This window comes from Cherax quadricarinatus, unplaced genomic scaffold (genome assembly GCF_038502225.1).
Source record: "Cherax quadricarinatus isolate ZL_2023a unplaced genomic scaffold, ASM3850222v1 Contig815, whole genome shotgun sequence".
In the NCBI taxonomy this organism is placed as follows: domain Eukaryota; kingdom Metazoa; phylum Arthropoda; class Malacostraca; order Decapoda; family Parastacidae; genus Cherax; species Cherax quadricarinatus.
In genome coordinates this window covers 21,225-39,068 of record NW_027195841.1, presented here as the reverse complement: position 1 = coordinate 39,068, position 17,844 = coordinate 21,225, and the positions used below count along the sequence as shown (strand labels likewise).

Sequence of the window (17,844 nt, the reverse complement as noted above, 5' to 3'; positions counted from 1 at the left end):
CTTGGGAGATTCTGAAGAGAAGTTGCAGAGATTGGTGGATGAATTTGGTAGGGTGTGCAAAAGAAGAAAATTAAAGGTGAATACAGGAAAGAGTAAGGTTATGAGGATAACAAAAAGATTAGGTGATGAAAGATTGAATATCAGATTGGAGGGAGAGAGTATGGAGGAGGTGAACGTATTCAGATATTTGGGAGTGGACGTGTCAGCGGATGGGTCTATGAAAGATGAGGTGAATCATAGAATTGATGAGGGAAAAAGAGTGAGTGGTGCACTTAGGAGTCTGTGAAGACAAAGAACTTTGTCCTTGGAGGCAAAGAGGGGAATGTATGAGAGTATAGTTTTACCAACGCTCTTATATGGGTGTGAAGCGTGGGTGATGAATGTTGCAGCGAGGAGAAGGCTGGAGGCAGTGGAGATGTCATGTCTGAGGGCAATGTGTGGTGTGAATATAATGCAGAGAATTCGTAGTTTGGAAGTTAGGAGGAGGTGCGGGATTACCAAAACTGTTGTCCAGAGGGCTGAGGAAGGGTTGTTGAGGTGGTTCGGACATGTAGAGAGAATGGAGCGAAACAGAATGACTTCAAGAGTGTATCAGTCTGTAGTGGAAGGAAGGCGGGGTAGGGGTCGGCCTAGGAAGGGTTGGAGGGAGGGGGTAAAGGAGGTTTTGTGTGCGAGGGGCTTGGACTTCCAGCAGGCATGCGTGAGCGTGTTTGATAGGAGTGAATGGAGACAAATGGTTTTTAATACTTGACGTGCTGTTGGAGTGTGAGCAAAGTAACATTTATGAAGGGATTCAGGGAAACCGGCAGGCCGGACTTGAGTCCTGGAGATGGGAAGTACAGTGCCTGCACTCTGAAGGAGGGGTGTTAATGTTGCAGTTTAAAAACTGTAGTGTAAAGCACCCTTCTGGCAAGACAGTGATGGAGTGAATGATGGTGAAAGTTTTTCTTTTTCGGGCCACCCTGCCTTGGTGGGAATCGGCCGGTGTGATAATAAATAAAAAAATATAAATTTAATCATTCTTCTGACTCTTTCGGTTACAACGCTAATTATAATCTTATCTTCAATTTTATCAAAAAAAAACCCATTATTGATCGAGAAAAAATATCCCCATTTGAATGTGAATTCGACCCTAAGACCTCGGGCCGATTACCTTTTTCTCTTCGATTCTTCCTCATTGCTGTAGTTTTCCTAATTTTTGATGTAGAAATTACATTAATTCTTCCTCTCGCCCATATTTCCCCTTTTATAAATATCTTCTCTTGAAGATTTACAGGATTATTTTTTCTCCTAGTCCTTCTCTTCGGCCTTTGTTATGAATGATATAAAGGCGCCTTAGAATGATCCAGCTGGAAATGTAGTCAACAATGACATATGATTTGCATTCATAAAGCGTTTACTTAAACCTTTTTCAAATTAGAAAGCGAAAAATTGCATTTAGTTTCGGCCTAAATTTTGGTCCTCAAACCTCTAATTTATTTTGATAGAAGCCAAAATTAGAGGCCTATCACTGTTAATGATAAAATTGAAATTCTTCTTTCCTGTCAAAGAGAATTATGTCAGCGAAAAAGCTTCTAACTTATTTCCCGAGCGGTTAGATTCCGTTCACTTCTCTTTTTTTTATAGTGTATAAAACATATTATATTTTTAATGTAAAGCTGAAGATTTTTCTTCTAAAAATATCACCTACAGGTTAATAACCGCCTTTGCAGCTTCAATGCAAAATTCTAATTTAAAATATATAAGTAAACTAAATAAAAATAAAAAACATGACAACAACCCAAATAAAAAATCCTTTTATATAAATTATAATCATATTCTCCTGCCTCAGTTGCAGGTAACCAGAACCTTTTATTAATCTATCAAACCCTCCCTCACCTCCAAAATATTCTGACCAACCTTTATCCCCGACCTTGAAAAAAGTATCCCCCCTTCTTAGTCCCCAGCGAGACACCCCAAATGTCGACAAAATTGTCATAAATCATATAGACCCCATAAACACAACATAAGAATAAAACCCAACAGACTTAAGTCTAGTTCTTGCCCTAACTATGTTAATTACATAACCTAAAAGAGTCCCAACCTCTCTCACTAATAAAGCCAAAATCTTAAAATGGGCCTCAAACAAATCGTATAAGGTTCTGGAAATACTACTCAAGCTAAAACACACCTTCCTCTTACCGCCCCAATCCTTAATATTATTATGCCCCTTAATATTATCCTATGCCTTTCCCTAACAAATATTATAGACCTTATATTAGAGAAACATCTTAATCTGTAATAAATTAATCAAAATGTATAACATACTGTTAAGCCAGTGCTTAAAACATATAAAAAAAATCTAAAAATATTAATTTCCCTTATAAATGCAACTTCCAAAATCAAATCTTTGGAGTAAAATCCAGCCAAAAAAGGTATACCACATAAAGCCAGATTAGCTAAATTTATACAAACCCTAGTTAAAGGTATACACCTCACCTACCTGCCCATATTCCGAATATCTTGATATTCTTTAACCCTATGAATTACCATCCCCGCACACATAAACAATAAAGCCTTAAATAAAGCATGAGTCAATAAATGGAAAAAAGCAAGGTCAGCAAACCCCAAAGATAAAATACTCATTATAACGCCCAATTGCCTTAAAGTTGATAGAGCAATGATTTTCTTCAAATCAAACTCAAAATTGGCCCCCAAGCCCACTATAAATATAGTTAGACAAGAAACAATTAACAAAACTCTTTGCACACACGAACCCTCCAAAGCCCCACTAAACCGAATCAAAATATAAACACCAGCTGTTACTAGCGTAGAAGAATGAACTAAAGCCGAAACCGGAGTAGGGGCAGCCATAGCTGCTGGAAGCCAAACCGAAAATGGAATTTGGGCTTTTTTAGTTATAGCAGCAACACACACAAAAACTTTCAATAACAGAAAATCTCTACTCAAATATCTTTCATAAAAAATAAAATTTCAGCCCCTTAACATAAAAAGTAAAGAAATACTCAACAAAATTCCAACATCCCCAACTCGATTTGATAAAACTGTTAATATACAGTGGACCTCCGGTATTCGATGGCATCGGTATTCGATAAATCCGGTATTCGATGCATTTTATCGCAAAAAAATTTCCCCGGTATTCGATTGAAAACCCGGTATTCAATACGATTCATACGAGACCTGTCACGTATGGCCTGAACTGCCCCGTGTGTGCTAGTGTTTACAAGCCAGCCTGTGTGCGTGCATCTAAGGATACATTCGGTACATTCCATATTATCCATATTATCACTGTGTTTGGTGCTTGTTTCTGCAAAATAAGTCACCATGGGCCCCAAGAAAGCTTCTAGTGCCAACCCTGTTGTAAAAAGGGTGAGAATTAGTATGGAAATTAAGAAAGATTTTGAAGGGTTTGGGGCTAACCCTGAGAAGCCTATGCCAGTTGTGGAATCCATTGTGCCTACTTCAAAAATTAAGGAAATGTGTGCACAGTGGGTTGAACTGCAAACCTTTATGGATGAAAATCACCCTAACACAGCTATTGCAAGCCGTGCTGGTGACTATTACAATGACAGTGTTGTGGCCCATTTTAGACAAATCGTAAAGGAACGGGAGGTACAGAGCTCTATGGACAGATTTGTTGTGCGACAGAGGTCCAGTGACTCTCAAGCTGGTCCTAGTGGCACTAAAAGAAGAAGGGAAGTAACCCTGGAAAAGGACTTGCTACCTCAAGTCCTAATGGAAGGGGATTCCCCTTCTAAACACTAACACCTCTCCCCTCCTCCCATCCCATCAATCATCACCAGATTTTCATTAAAGGTAAGTGTCAATTATTTTATTGTTATTGTAATTATTCTATTGCATTAAACTTAATATTTCATGAAGTAAAATTTTTTTTTTTCATACTTTTGGGTGTCTTGCACGGATTAATTTGATTTCCATTATTTCTTATGAGGAAAATTGATTCGGTTTTCGATATTATCGGTATTCAATGAGCTCTCAGGAACGGATTAATATCGAATACCGGGGGTCCACTGTACCTGCATTCGCAGATTTTTCGTTTTGGTGATAAATTACCAATACATAGGAAATTAACCCTAACGCATCCCAACCTAAAAGAATTCTAATTAAATTAGGGCTAATAATCAAAGCTCCTATAGATAAAACAAACCCAAAAACTAAATATATAAATCGCCTGTACCTTTTATCTCCACTTATGTAATCCCCTCTGTAATACATTACCATAGAAGAAATAAACAAAACCACCCCTAAAAATAGGAATCTTACTCAATCATAAATCAAAGTTGTCACAACAGAAGAAGAGTTAAAAGAAAAAATCTCCCACTCAATTACATAAGCTGCCCCAGAACTTAACCTTACTAAACTAAATAAAATAAAAACCAATGCCCTAAATGATAAAAACACTAAACTAAGTGACCATAAGCACTTCACATCACGATTTAAAATAATTTTCTTATCTCTTCGGCACCACAACCCGACGTTTTACTCTAAACTATTTAAATTGAAAAGTTCTAGTAGTTTAAAAAAATTTTGGTCTTGTAAACCAAAGATAAAGGTCCATTTCTAGAACTTTATACCATCTCAGTTATAATATTTTGTATTTTATTGTAACTCACTGTTACAATATTAAATTTTGATTCTCTTCTATGTAAATAAATTCTATGTAAACTTTCAATTATAAACTGAAAATTCGAAGGTCACTATTTTTTCATAATGTTGATATATTTAGTAAAATGGGGCATCATTTATTATATTAATATATTATTGAAATAATTAAACTTAAGTTTGAAAATCAAATTATAATCAAACAATCAAATAAAGAACTAAACAGTAAGCTTAAGAATCATCAAAATGTTTTGCAAAATGGCACTGAAAACCTGCTGCTTGTGGATGCTGGCAGTGGGAATCATTCTGGAAATAGTGGGTTGCTATTATCAGCTTTTCGATCCATGGGTTCGTGATTTAGAAAAGGAGAGAGACGACCTCAGAAGAGAGGTTGACCAAGCTACCGATGCTTGCCAGCCAGTGTTCTATTGGTTCTCCATCTCGACTGTAGTTGATGTTTGGCGATATGCGAGCGACACCCCAGTACAAGAGACAAGTACCGACAGTGACCTTCAGTTTGATCCAAGGTGGCTGCCCATCATTGGTCGCATCATCACCGCTTATGAATGTTACATGGAAATCCAAAATCTTAAAACACTTCTTCTTGAGGTGACATCACACTGTCATGAGTGTTCCTCTACTCCCTTCACAATGACTGTGTTGTGTGTCCTCATGTCAATTGCAGTGAGTGCCATGGGACTGATCGCACCAGTCAAACTCTGGAGGAGACGAACCGGCGATACACTGAAGATGGCTATGGTAAGAAAGCCAAAAACAAGGAAACATAACAGACGTCGCAGACAAAATGCATCGGAGAAAACTGACCAGGACCAGACAGGGTTAAATGGCAAGCCAAAGAAGAGCAAAAAGAGGAAAATTCAAGAGATAGAAACAATTGATGATGTTGACCTAGCCTACAGGTTAACTGCCCTCCGAGGTGCCAATAACCGAAAAGGTATATACAAAATAACTGACCCTAAGAAGGCAGAGATGAATAAAAAGACTGCGAACAAGGCCAAGGTGAAAAGCCTCACCAATGGTAAAAACAAAAGACACAAGAGTGTTGGTGTGTGAGTTAAATATTTATTTAATGAAGAAGGAAATATTTTTGTTTATTGAATAATGATTTAGGAGTTTTATTTATTAGTTCCTTTGTTTACATTAAGATTTTTTTTTGTTGAGATTATGTTCTTGCAGAGTTATATATACAGTGGACCCCCGACTAACAATATTATTTCAATCCAGAAGTCTGTTCGTGTGCCGTTATAGACCTAACTTGTTCCCATAAGGAATATTGTGAATTAGATTAGTCCGTTTCAGACCCCCCAAAATACACCTACAAAGGCACTTACAAAAATACACTTACATAATTGGTCGAGTTGGGAGCTCATCGTTAGTCTCCACTGTATGTTACTTGTTCTCGGTAACATACTCATATTACTTAAATCATGCTACACTCACTATCACTACACTGCACACTCACCATCACTACACTGCTACACTCACCATCACTACACTGCTACACTCACCATCAGTACACTGCTACACTCACCATCACTTCACTGCTACACTCACCATCAGTACACTGCTACACTCACCTTCACTACACTGCTACACTATCACTATACTGCTACACTCACCATCATTACACTGCTACACTCACCATCACTACCCTGCTACATTCACCATCACTATGCTGCTACACTCACCATCACTACCCTGCTACATTCACCATCACTACACTGCTACACTATCACTATACTGCTACACTCACCATCACTACACTGCTACATTCACCATCACTACCCTGCTACACTCACCATCACTACACACCTACACTATCACTACACACTATACTACACTCACCCTCATAAGACACTATAATACAACTCACTGTTAAAATATTAAACTTTGATTCTCTTCTATGTAAATAAATTCTATGTACACTTTCAATTATAAACTGAAAATTCGAAGGTCACTATTTTTTCATAATGTTGATATATTTAGTAAAATGGGGCATCATTTATTATATTAATATATTATTGAAATAATTAAACTTAAGTTTGAAAATCAAATTATAATCAAACAATCAAATAAAGAACTAAACAGTAAGCATAAGAATCGTCAAAATGTTTTGCAAAATGGCACTGAAAACCTGCTGCTTGTGGATGTTAGCAATGGGAATCATTCTGGAAATAGTGGGTTGCTATTATCAGCTTTTCGATCCATGGGTTCGTGATTTAGAAAAGGAGAGAGACGACCTCAGAAGAGAGGTTGACCAAGCTACCGATGCTTGCCAGCCAGTGTTCTATTGGTTCTCCATCTCGACTGTAGTTGATGTTTGGCGATATGCGAGCGACACCCCAGTACAAGAGACAAGTACCGACAGTGACCTTCAGTTTGATCCAAGGTGGCTGCCTGTCATTGGTCGCATCATCACCGCTTATGAATGTTACATGGAAATCCAAAATCTTAAAACACTTCTTCTTGAGGTGACATCACGCTGTCATGAGTGTTCCTCTACTACCTTCACAATGACTGTGTTGTGTGTCCTCATGTCAATTACAATGAGTGCCATGGGACTGATCGCACCAGTCAAACTCTGGAGGAGACGAACCGGCGATACACTGAAGATTGCTACGGTAAGAAAGCCAAAAACAAGGAAACATAACAGACATCGCAGACAAAATGCATCGGAGAAAACTGACCAGGACCAGACAGGGTTAAATGGCAAGCCAAAGAAGAGCAAAAAGAGGAAAATTCAAGAGATAGAAACAATTGATGATGTTGACCTAGCCTACAGGTTAACTGCCCTCCGAGGTGCCAGTAACCGAAAAGGTATATACAAAATAACTGACCCTAAGAAGGCAGAGATGAATAAAAAGACTGCGAACAAGGCCAAGGTGAAAAGCCTCACCAATGGTAAAAACAAAAGACACAAGAGTGTTGGTGTGTGAGTTAAATATTTATTTAATGAAGAAGGAAATATTTTTGTTTAGTGAATAATGATTTAGAAGTTTTATTTATTAGTTCCTTTGTTTACATTAAGATTTTTTTTTTTGTTGAGATTATGTTCTTGCAGAGTTATATATATTACTTGTTCTCAGTAACATACTCATATTATTTAAATCTTGCTACACTCACTGTCACTACACTATTACACTCACTATCACTACACTGCTACACTCACCATCACTACACTGCTACACTCACCATCAGTACACTGCTACACTCACCATCAGTACACTGCTACACTCACCATCAGTACACTGCTACACTCACCATCAGTACACTGCTACACTCACCATCAGTACACTGCTACACTCACCATCAGTACACTGCTACACTCACTATCACTACACTGCTACACTCACCATCACTACCCTGCTACATTCACCATCACTACACTGCTACACTATCACTACACACTATACTACACTCACCATCATAAGACACTATAATACAACTCACTGTTAAAATATTAAATTTTGATTCTCTTCTATGTAAATAAATTCTATGTAAACTTTCAATAATAAACTGAAAATTCGAAGGTCACTATTTTTTCATAATGTTGATATATTTAGTAAAATGGGGCATCATTTATTATATTAATATATTATTGAAATAATTAAGCTTAAGTTTGAAAATCAAATTATAATCAAACAATCAAATAAAGAACTAAACAGTAAGCATAAGAATCGTCAAAATGTTTTGCAAAATGGCACTGAAAACCTGCTGCTTGTGGATGCTGGCAGTGGGAATCATTCTGGAAATAGTGGGTTGCTATTATCAGCTTTTCGATCCATGGGTTCGTGATTTAGAAAAGGAGAGAGACGACCTCAGAAGAGAGGTTGACCAAGCTACCGATGCTTGCCAGCCAGTGTTCTATTGGTTCTCCATCTCGACTGTAGTTGATGTTTGGCGATATGCGAGCGACACCCCAGTACAAGAGACAAGTACCGACAGTGACCTTCAGTTTGATCCAAGGTGGCTGCCCATCATTGGTCGCATCATCACCGCTTATGAATGTTACATGGAAATCCAAAATCTTAAAACACTTCTTCTTGAGGTGACATCACACTGTCATGAGTGTTCCTCTACTCCCTTCACAATGACTGTGTTGTGTGTCCTCATGTCAATTGCAGTGAGTGCCATGGGACTGATTGCACCAGTCAAACTCTGGAGGAGACGATCCGGCGATACACTGAAGATGGCTATGGTAAGAAAGCCAAAAACAAGGAAACATAACAGACGTCGCAGACAAAATGCATCGGAGAAAACTGACCAGGACCAGACAGGGTTAAATGGCAAGCCAAAGAAGAGCAAAAAGAGGAAAATTCAAGAGATAGAAACAATTGATGATGTTGACCTAGCCTACAGGTTAACTGCCCTCCGAGGTGCCAGTAACCGAAAAGGTATATACAAAATAACTGACCCTAAGAAGGCAGAGATGAATAAAAAGACTGCGAACAAGGCCAAGGTGAAAAGCCTCACCAATGGTAAAAACAAAAGACACAAGAGTGTTGGTGTGTGAGTTAAATATTTATTTAATGAAGAAGGAAATATTTTTGTTCATTGAATAATGATTTAGGAGTTTTATTTATTAGTTCCTTTGTTTACATTAAGATTTTTTTTTGTTGAGATTATGTTCTTGCAGAGTTATATATACAGTGGACCCCCGACTAACAATATTATTTCAATCCAGAAGTCTGTTCGTGTGCCGTTATAGACCGAACTTGTTCCCATAAGGAATATTGTGAATTAGATTAGTCCGTTTCAGACCCCCCAAAATACACCTACAAAGGCACTTACAAAAATACACTTACATAATTGGTCGAGTTGGGAGCTCATCGTTAGTCGGGGGTCCACTGTATGTTACTTGTTCTCGGTAACATACTCATATTACTTAAATCATGCTACACTCACTATCACTACACTGCACACTCACCATCACTACACTGCTACACTCACCATCACTACACTGCTACACTCACCATCAGTACACTGCTACACTCACCATCACTTCACTGCTACACTCACCATCAGTACACTGCTACACTCACCTTCACTACACTGCTACACTATCACTATACTGCTACACTCACCATCATTACACTGCTACACTCACCATCACTACCCTGCTACATTCACCATCACTACACTGCTACACTATCACTATACTGCTACACTCACCATCACTACACTGCTACATTCACCATCACTACCCTGCTACACTCACCATCACTACACACCTACACTATCACTACACACTATACTACACTCACCCTCATAAGACACTATAATACAACTCACTGTTAAAATATTAAACTTTGATTCTCTTCTATGTAAATAAATTCTATGTAAAATTTCAATTATAAACTGAAAATTCGAAGGTCACTATTTTTCATAATGTTGATATATTTAGTAAAATGGGGCATCATTTATTATATTAATATATTATTGAAATAGTTAAGCTTAAGTTTAAAAATCAAATTATAATCAAACAATCAAATAAAGAACTAAACAGTAAGCATAAGAATCGTCAAAATGTTTTGCAAAATGGCTCTGAAAACCTGCTGCTTGTGGATGTTAGCAATGGGAATCATTCTGGAAATAGTGGGTTGCTATTATCAGCTTTTCGATCCATGGGTTCGTGATTTAGAAAAGGAGAGAGACGACCTCAGAAGAGAGGTTGACCAAGCTACCGATGCTTGCCAGCCAGTGTTCTATTGGTTCTCCATCTCGACTGTAGTTGATGTTTGGCGATATGCGAGCGACACCCCAGTACAAGAGACAAGTACCGACAGTGACCTTCAGTTTGATCCAAGGTGGCTGCCTGTCATTGGTCGCATCATCACCGCTTATGAATGTTACATGGAAATCCAAAATCTTAAAACACTTCTTCTTGAGGTGACATCACGCTGTCATGAGTGTTCCTCTACTACCTTCACAATGACTGTGTTGTGTGTCCTCATGTCAATTACAATGAGTGCCATGGGACTGATCGCACCAGTCAAACTCTGGAGGAGACGAACCGGCGATACACTGAAGATTGCTACGGTAAGAAAGCCAAAAACAAGGAAACATAACAGACGTCGCAGACAAAATGCATCGGAGAAAACTGACCAGGACCAGACAGGGTTAAATGGCAAGCCAAAGAAGAGCAAAAAGAGGAAAATTCAAGAGATAGAAACAATTAATGATGTTGACCTAGCCTACAGGTTAACTGCCCTCCGAGGTGCCTGTAACCGAAAAGGTATATACAAAATAACTGACCCTAAGAAGACAGAGATGAATAAAAAGACTGCGAACAAGGCCAAGGTGAAAAGCCTCACCAGTGGTAAAAACAAAAGACACAAGAGTGTTGGTGTGTGAGTTAAATATTTATTTAATGAAGAAGGAAATATTTTTGTTTATTGAATAATGATTTAGGAGTTTTATTTATTAGTTCCTTTGTTTACATTAAGATTTTTTTTTTTGTTGAGATTATGTTCTTGCAGAGTTATATGTATATATATATTACTTGTTCTCAGTAACATACTCATATTATTTAAATCTTGCTACACTCACTGTCACTACACTGTTACACTCACTATCACTACACTGCTACACTCACCATCAGTACACTGCTACACTCACCATCAGTACACTGCTACACTCACCATCAGTACACTGCTACACTCACCATCAGTACACTGCTACACTCACCATCAGTAGACTGCTACACTCACCATCAGTACACTGCTACACTCACTATCACTACACTGCTACACTCACCATCACTACACTGCTACACTATCACTACACACTATACTACACTCACCATCATAAGACACTATAATACAACTCACTGTTAAAATATTAAATTTTGATTCTCTTCTATGTAAATAAATTCTATGTACACTTTCAATAATAAACTGAAAATTCGAAGGTCACTATTTTTTCATAATGTTGATATATTTAGTAAAATGGGGCATTTATTATATTAATATATTATTGAAATAGTTAAGCTTAAGTTTAAAAATCAAATTATAATCAAACAATCAAATAAAGAACTAAACAGTAAGCATAAGAATCGTCAAAATGTTTTGCAAAATGGCACTGAAAACCTGCTGCTTGTGGATGTTAGCAATGGGAATCATTCTGGAAATAGTGGGTTGCTATTATCAGCTTTTCGATCCATGGGTTCGTGATTTAGAAAAGGAGAGAGACGACCTCAGAAGAGAGGTTGACCAAGCTACCGATGCTTGCCAGCCAGTGTTCTATTGGTTCTCCATCTCGACTGTAGTTGATGTTTGGCGATATGCGAGCGACACCCCAGTACAAGAGACAAGTACCGACAGTGACCTTCAGTTTGATCCAAGGTGGCTGCCTGTCATTGGTCGCATCATCACCGCTTATGAATGTTACATGGAAATCCAAAATCTTAAAACACTTCTTCTTGAGGTGACATCACGCTGTGATGAGTGTTCCTCTACTCCCTTCACAATGACTGTGTTGTGTGTCCTCATGTCAATTACAATGAGTGCCATGGGACTGATCACACCAGTCAAACTCTGGAGGAGACCAACAGGCGATACACTGAAGATGGCTATGGTAAGAAAGCCAAAAACAAGGAAACATAACAGACGTCGCAGACAAAATGCATCGGAGAAAACTGACCAGGACCAGACAGGGTTAAATGGCAAGCAAAAGAAGAGTAAAAAGAGGAAAATTCAAGAGATAGAAACAATTGATGATGTTGACCTAGCCTACAGGTTAACTGCCCTCCGAGGTGCCAGTAACCAAAAAGGTATATACAAAATAACTGACCCTAAGAAGGCAGAGATGAATAAAAAGACTGCGAACAAGGCCAAGGTGAAAAGCCTCACCAATGGTAAAAACAAAAGACACAAGAGTGTTGGTGTGTGAGTTAAATATTTATTTAACCCTTTGACTGTTTTCGACGTATAAATACGTCTTACGAGCCAATGTTTCTGACGTATATATACTCAATAATTCTAGCGGCTTCAAATCAAGTGGGAGAAAGCTGGTAGGCCCACATGTGAGAGAATGGGTCTGTGTGGTCAGTGTGCACCACATAAAAAAAATCCTGCAGCACACATTGCGTAATGAGAAAAAAAAAACTCGGATCGTTTTTTTGGAATAAAACGCCGACTTTGAGGTGTATTTTCGTATAGTATTTATCGTTGTATTCGCGTTTTCATGGTCTTAGGTGATAAAATGGAAAACATATTACAGAAATAGAGATGATTTTCATTACTTTTACGATGAAAACGACCTTGAAACTGAGCTCAAAGTAGCGGAAATGTTCGATTTTTACCAATGTTCAAGAGTAAATAAATCACACCACACGTCCAATACACGTCAACTGGGGAGTCTAATATTCTTTCACTAGTGCACTGATATTATTTATACCATTTTTACAATAATGCAGTCGTCTGCATAACAGTAAATTTTGTATTTTTTTGTATGAATAAAAAATCAAAATATAAAGCAATAATAATATAAGAGGGGCCTAGAGATGTGACTAATGAACAGAGCATATGTTATTTTAGTGCCACGAATGTCTACCTTGTTTATTCTGAACCCTATTTTGAAATTGGCATATTTTTTATTTTGTGTGAAATTGGCCAAATTGCCAATTTCTGACCACCATATTGGGTAGTCCAAATTAGTAAATGGGAGGTTTCTTGTACTCAGCTGATAGATAAAATGGAGTTCTAAAGAAATAGCTATGAGTTTGGTCAACTGGAACAAGGGAATTGGCTGAAAATAGGGCTCAAAGTCGGCGAAATCGCCGATACGCATATGTCGCCGAGACCGCTAACTTCGCGGGAGCATAATTCCACGAGTTTTCGACCAAATTTCGAACTTTTGGTGTCATTACCATCGGGAAAAGATTCTCTATCATTTCATAAGAAAAAATAATTTTTTTTTTTTTCAAAAATTGAGCGACATAGAATGACAGTTTCAGAGAGGGGCCTGAAACAGTCAAAGGGTTAATGAAGAAGGAAATATTTTTGTTTATTGAATAATGATTTAGGAGTTTTATTTATTAGTTCCTTTGTTTACATTAAGATTTTTTTTTGTTGAGATTATGTTCTTGCAGAGTTATATATATTACTTGTTCTCAGTAACATACACTTTTCTTTCAACACACCGGCCGTATCCCACTGAGGCGGGGCGGCCGAAAAGAAAAAATTGAAGTTTCTCCTTTTACATTTCGTAACATATACAGGAGAAGGGGTTACTAGCCCCTTGCTCCCGGCATTTTAGTCGCCTCTTACAACACGCATGGCTTACGGAGGAAGAATTCTGTTCCACTTCCCCATGGAGATAAGAGGAAATAAACAAGACCAAGAACTAGAAAGAAAATAGAAGAAAATCCATAGGGGTGTGTATATATATGCTTGTACATGTATGTGTAGTGTGACCTAAGTGTTAGTAGAAGTAGCAAGACGTACCTGAAACCTTGCAAGTAACATTTATTTAAATCCCAAGAAACGTTTAGGACATAAAATTTTCTTTAATTTATTCAATCGCTAGTGTTTATATATGTATGTATATATATATATATATATATATATATATATATATATATATATATATATATATATATATATATATATATATATATGTATATATATATATATATATATATATATATATATATATATATATATATATATATATATATATATATATATATATTATAGTGGAAAGACAATGGTTTTGACAAATATTTTTGTTGGTGGGTTTAAGTTTGAGTAGGACCTGCCAAGTGTGGGCCATTAGGCCTGCTGTAGTGTTCTTATGTTCTTATGTTCAGTAGAACCCCAGTATCAGTAGAACCTGCCTAGTGTGGGCCAGTAGGCCTGCTGTAGTGTTCTTATGTTCAGTAGAACCCTAGTATCAGTAAGACCTGCCTAGTGTGGGCCAGTAGGCCTGCTGTAGTGTTCTTATGTTCAGTAGAACCCTAGTATCAGTAAGACCTGCCTAGTGTGGGCCAGTAGGCCTACTGTAGTGATCTTATGTTCAGTAGAACCCCAGTATCAGTAGAACCTGCCTAGTGTGGGCCAGTAGGCCTACTGTAGTGTTCTTATGTTCAGTAGAACCCCAGTATCAGTAGAACCTGCCTAGTGTGGGCCAGTAGGCCTGCTGTAGTGTTCTTATGTTCAGTAGAACCCCAGTATCAGTAGAACCTGCCTAGTGTGGGCCAGTACACCTGCTGTAGTGTTCTTATGTTCAGTAGAACCCCAGTATCAGTAGAACCTGCCTAGTGTGGGCCAGTAGGCCTGCTGTAGTGTTCTTATGTTCAGTAGAACCCTAGTATCAGTAAGACCTGCCTAGTGTGGGCCAGTAGGCCTGCTGTAGTGATCTTATGTTCAGTAGAACCCCAGTATCAGTAGAACCTGCCTAGTGTGGGCCAGTAGGCCTACTGTAGTGTTCTTATGTTCAGTAGAACCCCAGTATCAGTAGAACCTGCCTAGTGTGGGCCAATAGGCCTACTGTAGTGTCCTTATGTTTAGTAGAACCCCAGTATCAGTAGAACCTGCCTAGTGTGGGCCAGTAGGCCTGCTGTAGTGTTCTTATGTTCAGTAGAACCCCAGTATCAGTAGAACCTGCCTAGTGTGGGCCAGTAGGCCTGCTGTAGTATTCTTATGTTCAGTAGAACCCCAGTATCAGTAGGACCTGCCTAGTGTGGGCCAGTAGGCCTGCTGTAGAATTCTTATGTTCAGTAGAACCCCAGTATCAGTAAGACCTGCCTAATGTGGGCCAGTAGGCCTGCTGTAGTGTTCTTATGTTCAGTAGAACCCTAGTATCAGTAGGACCTGCCTTGTGTACAGTATATGTAGTGATATATTTCCTGGGAACAGATTAAAAATCAAAGTTTGACAACTACTGGAGGTGCATTGCTATCGCACCATTGTAAAGTCGAAATATTGTAAGTCGAACCATCGTAAAGTGAGGAGCATTTGTATTATTATTATTATTAACTTTTTCTCAAATTTAGTGATTTATGCAGAAGAAAGGGTTATTAGCCCCTTGCTCCCAGTATTTTAGTTGCCTCAATATTATTATTAATTATTATTATTATTATTATTATTATTATTATTATTATTATTATTATTATTATTATTATTATTGTTGTTGTTGTTGTGTTGTACCCAGGATCAAGTAGAGGGGGCACTTAACATGCCCGCCAGCTACAACACAGTGGTGGCGCGGGCACAGCTGGCGCAGCAGTTCCACGAGCACTCCCGGGACCAGACACGCACCTGTCAGCAGCTGGTGCACGATCAACATCTACAGCAGCAAGGTGGGGGCACACATGGTGCACAACCATTGTCACCAGAAGGGTGTGTGCGTGTACACTTGTGAATGTGTGTGTGTGTGTGCGTAGTCACCTATTTGTGGTTGCAGGGGTCGAGTCTTAGCTCCTGTGTGTGTGTGTGTGTGTGTGTGTGTGTGTGTGTGTATGTGTGTGTGTGTGTGTGTGTGTGTGTGTGTGTGTGTGTGTGTAGTCACCTATTTGTGGTTGCAGGGGTCGAGTCTTAGCTCCTGTGTGTGTGTGTGTGTGTGTGTGTGTGTGTGTGTGTGTGTAGTCACCTATTTGTGGTTGCAGGGGTCGAGTCTTAGCTCCTGTGTGTGTGTGTGTGTGTGTGTGTGTGTGTGTGTGTGTGTGTGTGTGTGTGCATATAAACATTATTATACAATGGGTTTTCAAGATGGACACTTAACCAAAATCTTAACATTTTACACAAAAAATATCGATTTTTCACAATATTTTCAACTTTGTTAAATTTTTTCAGGCATTTTTTTCAGGAAATTTGAATCCTTCACAAAAATTAAGACTTATTTAGTTAAAGAAATCTGATTAAAATATATGCATATATGTATGTATTTTTTTTTTAACAAACTGGCCGTATCCCACCAAGGCAGGGTGACCCAGAAAGAAAAACGAAAGTTTCTCTTTTTAAATTTAGTAATTTATACAGGAGAAGGGGTTACTAGCTTCTTGCTTCTGGCATTTTAGTCGCCTCTTGCAACACGCATGGCTTACGGAGGAAGGATTCTGTTCCACTTCCCCATGGAGTTAAGAGGAAATAAACAAGAACAAGAACTAGTAAGAAAAAAGCAGAAAACCCAGAGGAGTGTGTATATATATGCATGTACATGCATGTTATTTTTATATAGCCGGACTTGTATCCTGGAAATGGGAAGTACAATACCTGCACTCTAAAGGAGGGGTTCGGGATGCTAGCGGTTTGGAGGGATATGCTGTGTATCTTTATATGTACAGTGGACCCCCGCATAACGATTACCTCCCAATGCGACCAATTATGTAAGTGTATTTATGTAAGTGCGTTTGTACGTGTATGTTTGGGGGTCTGAAATGGACTAATCTACTTCACAATATTCCTTATGGGAACAAATTCGGTCAGTACTGGCACCTGAACATACTTCTGGAGTGAAAAAATATCGTTAACCGGGGGTCCACTGTATATGCTTCTAAACTGTCGTGTTCTGAGCACCTCTACAAAAACAGTGATTATGTGTGAGTGAGATGAAAGTGTTGAATGATGAAAGTATTTTCTTTTTGGGGATTTTCTTTCTTTTTGGGTCATCCTGCCTCGGTGGGAGACGTCCAACTTATTAAAAAAAAAAAAAATGTATGTGTAGAGTGACCTAAGTGTAAGTAGAAGTAGCAAGACGTACCTGAAATCTTGCATGTTTATGAGACAGAAAAAAGACACCAGCAATCCTACCATCATGTAAAACAATTATGGGCTTCCAGAAATGTGATTGTAAACAAACCACAGAACAGATGGGATTGTAACCCATGGCAAGTGAGTATTAGGATTCAAACCCCAACTTCTTATATGCTTTATTATTATTATTGTTATTACTATTATTATTATTATTATTTCAGGGTGGGCAGCTGTGGTGGCCAATCTTGAAGACATTGTGGCAGACTTCAGGAGCAAGTTTGAGAGCTTCGAGCAAAGCTTTAATGATTATTTGACCGGACGAGAAGAGAAGTTTAAGATTCTTGAAAAGTGAGTCCTCTCCTCGAGTTATTGCTCACCTAATTGTGGTTGCAGGGGTCGAGTTATAGCTCCTGGCCCCGCCTCTTCACTGGTTATTACTAGTTCCACTCTTCCTGCTCCATGAGCTTTATCGTGTGTGTGTGTGTGTGTGTGTGTGTGTGTGTGT

The 17,844-nt window shown here is 38.4% G+C and overlaps 1 protein-coding gene and 1 pseudogene across 1 annotated transcript in view; one reads left to right on the top strand and one right to left on the bottom strand.

Annotated features, from left to right (window-relative positions):
* The window catches only part of Atg17 (autophagy-related 17), a gene marked incomplete at its 3' end in the record, with an annotated part of 69,958 nt that overhangs the window by 35,525 nt on the left and 16,589 nt on the right, over positions 1 to 17,844 (top strand). Inside the window, 2 exon segments of the mRNA XM_070080704.1 lie at positions 15,799 to 15,946; positions 17,561 to 17,687. Of these exon segments, the coding sequence (XP_069936805.1) occupies positions 15,799 to 15,946; positions 17,561 to 17,687 (275 nt within the window).
* LOC138851511 (NADH-ubiquinone oxidoreductase chain 5-like) lies at positions 1,594 to 2,853 on the bottom strand (annotated as a pseudogene).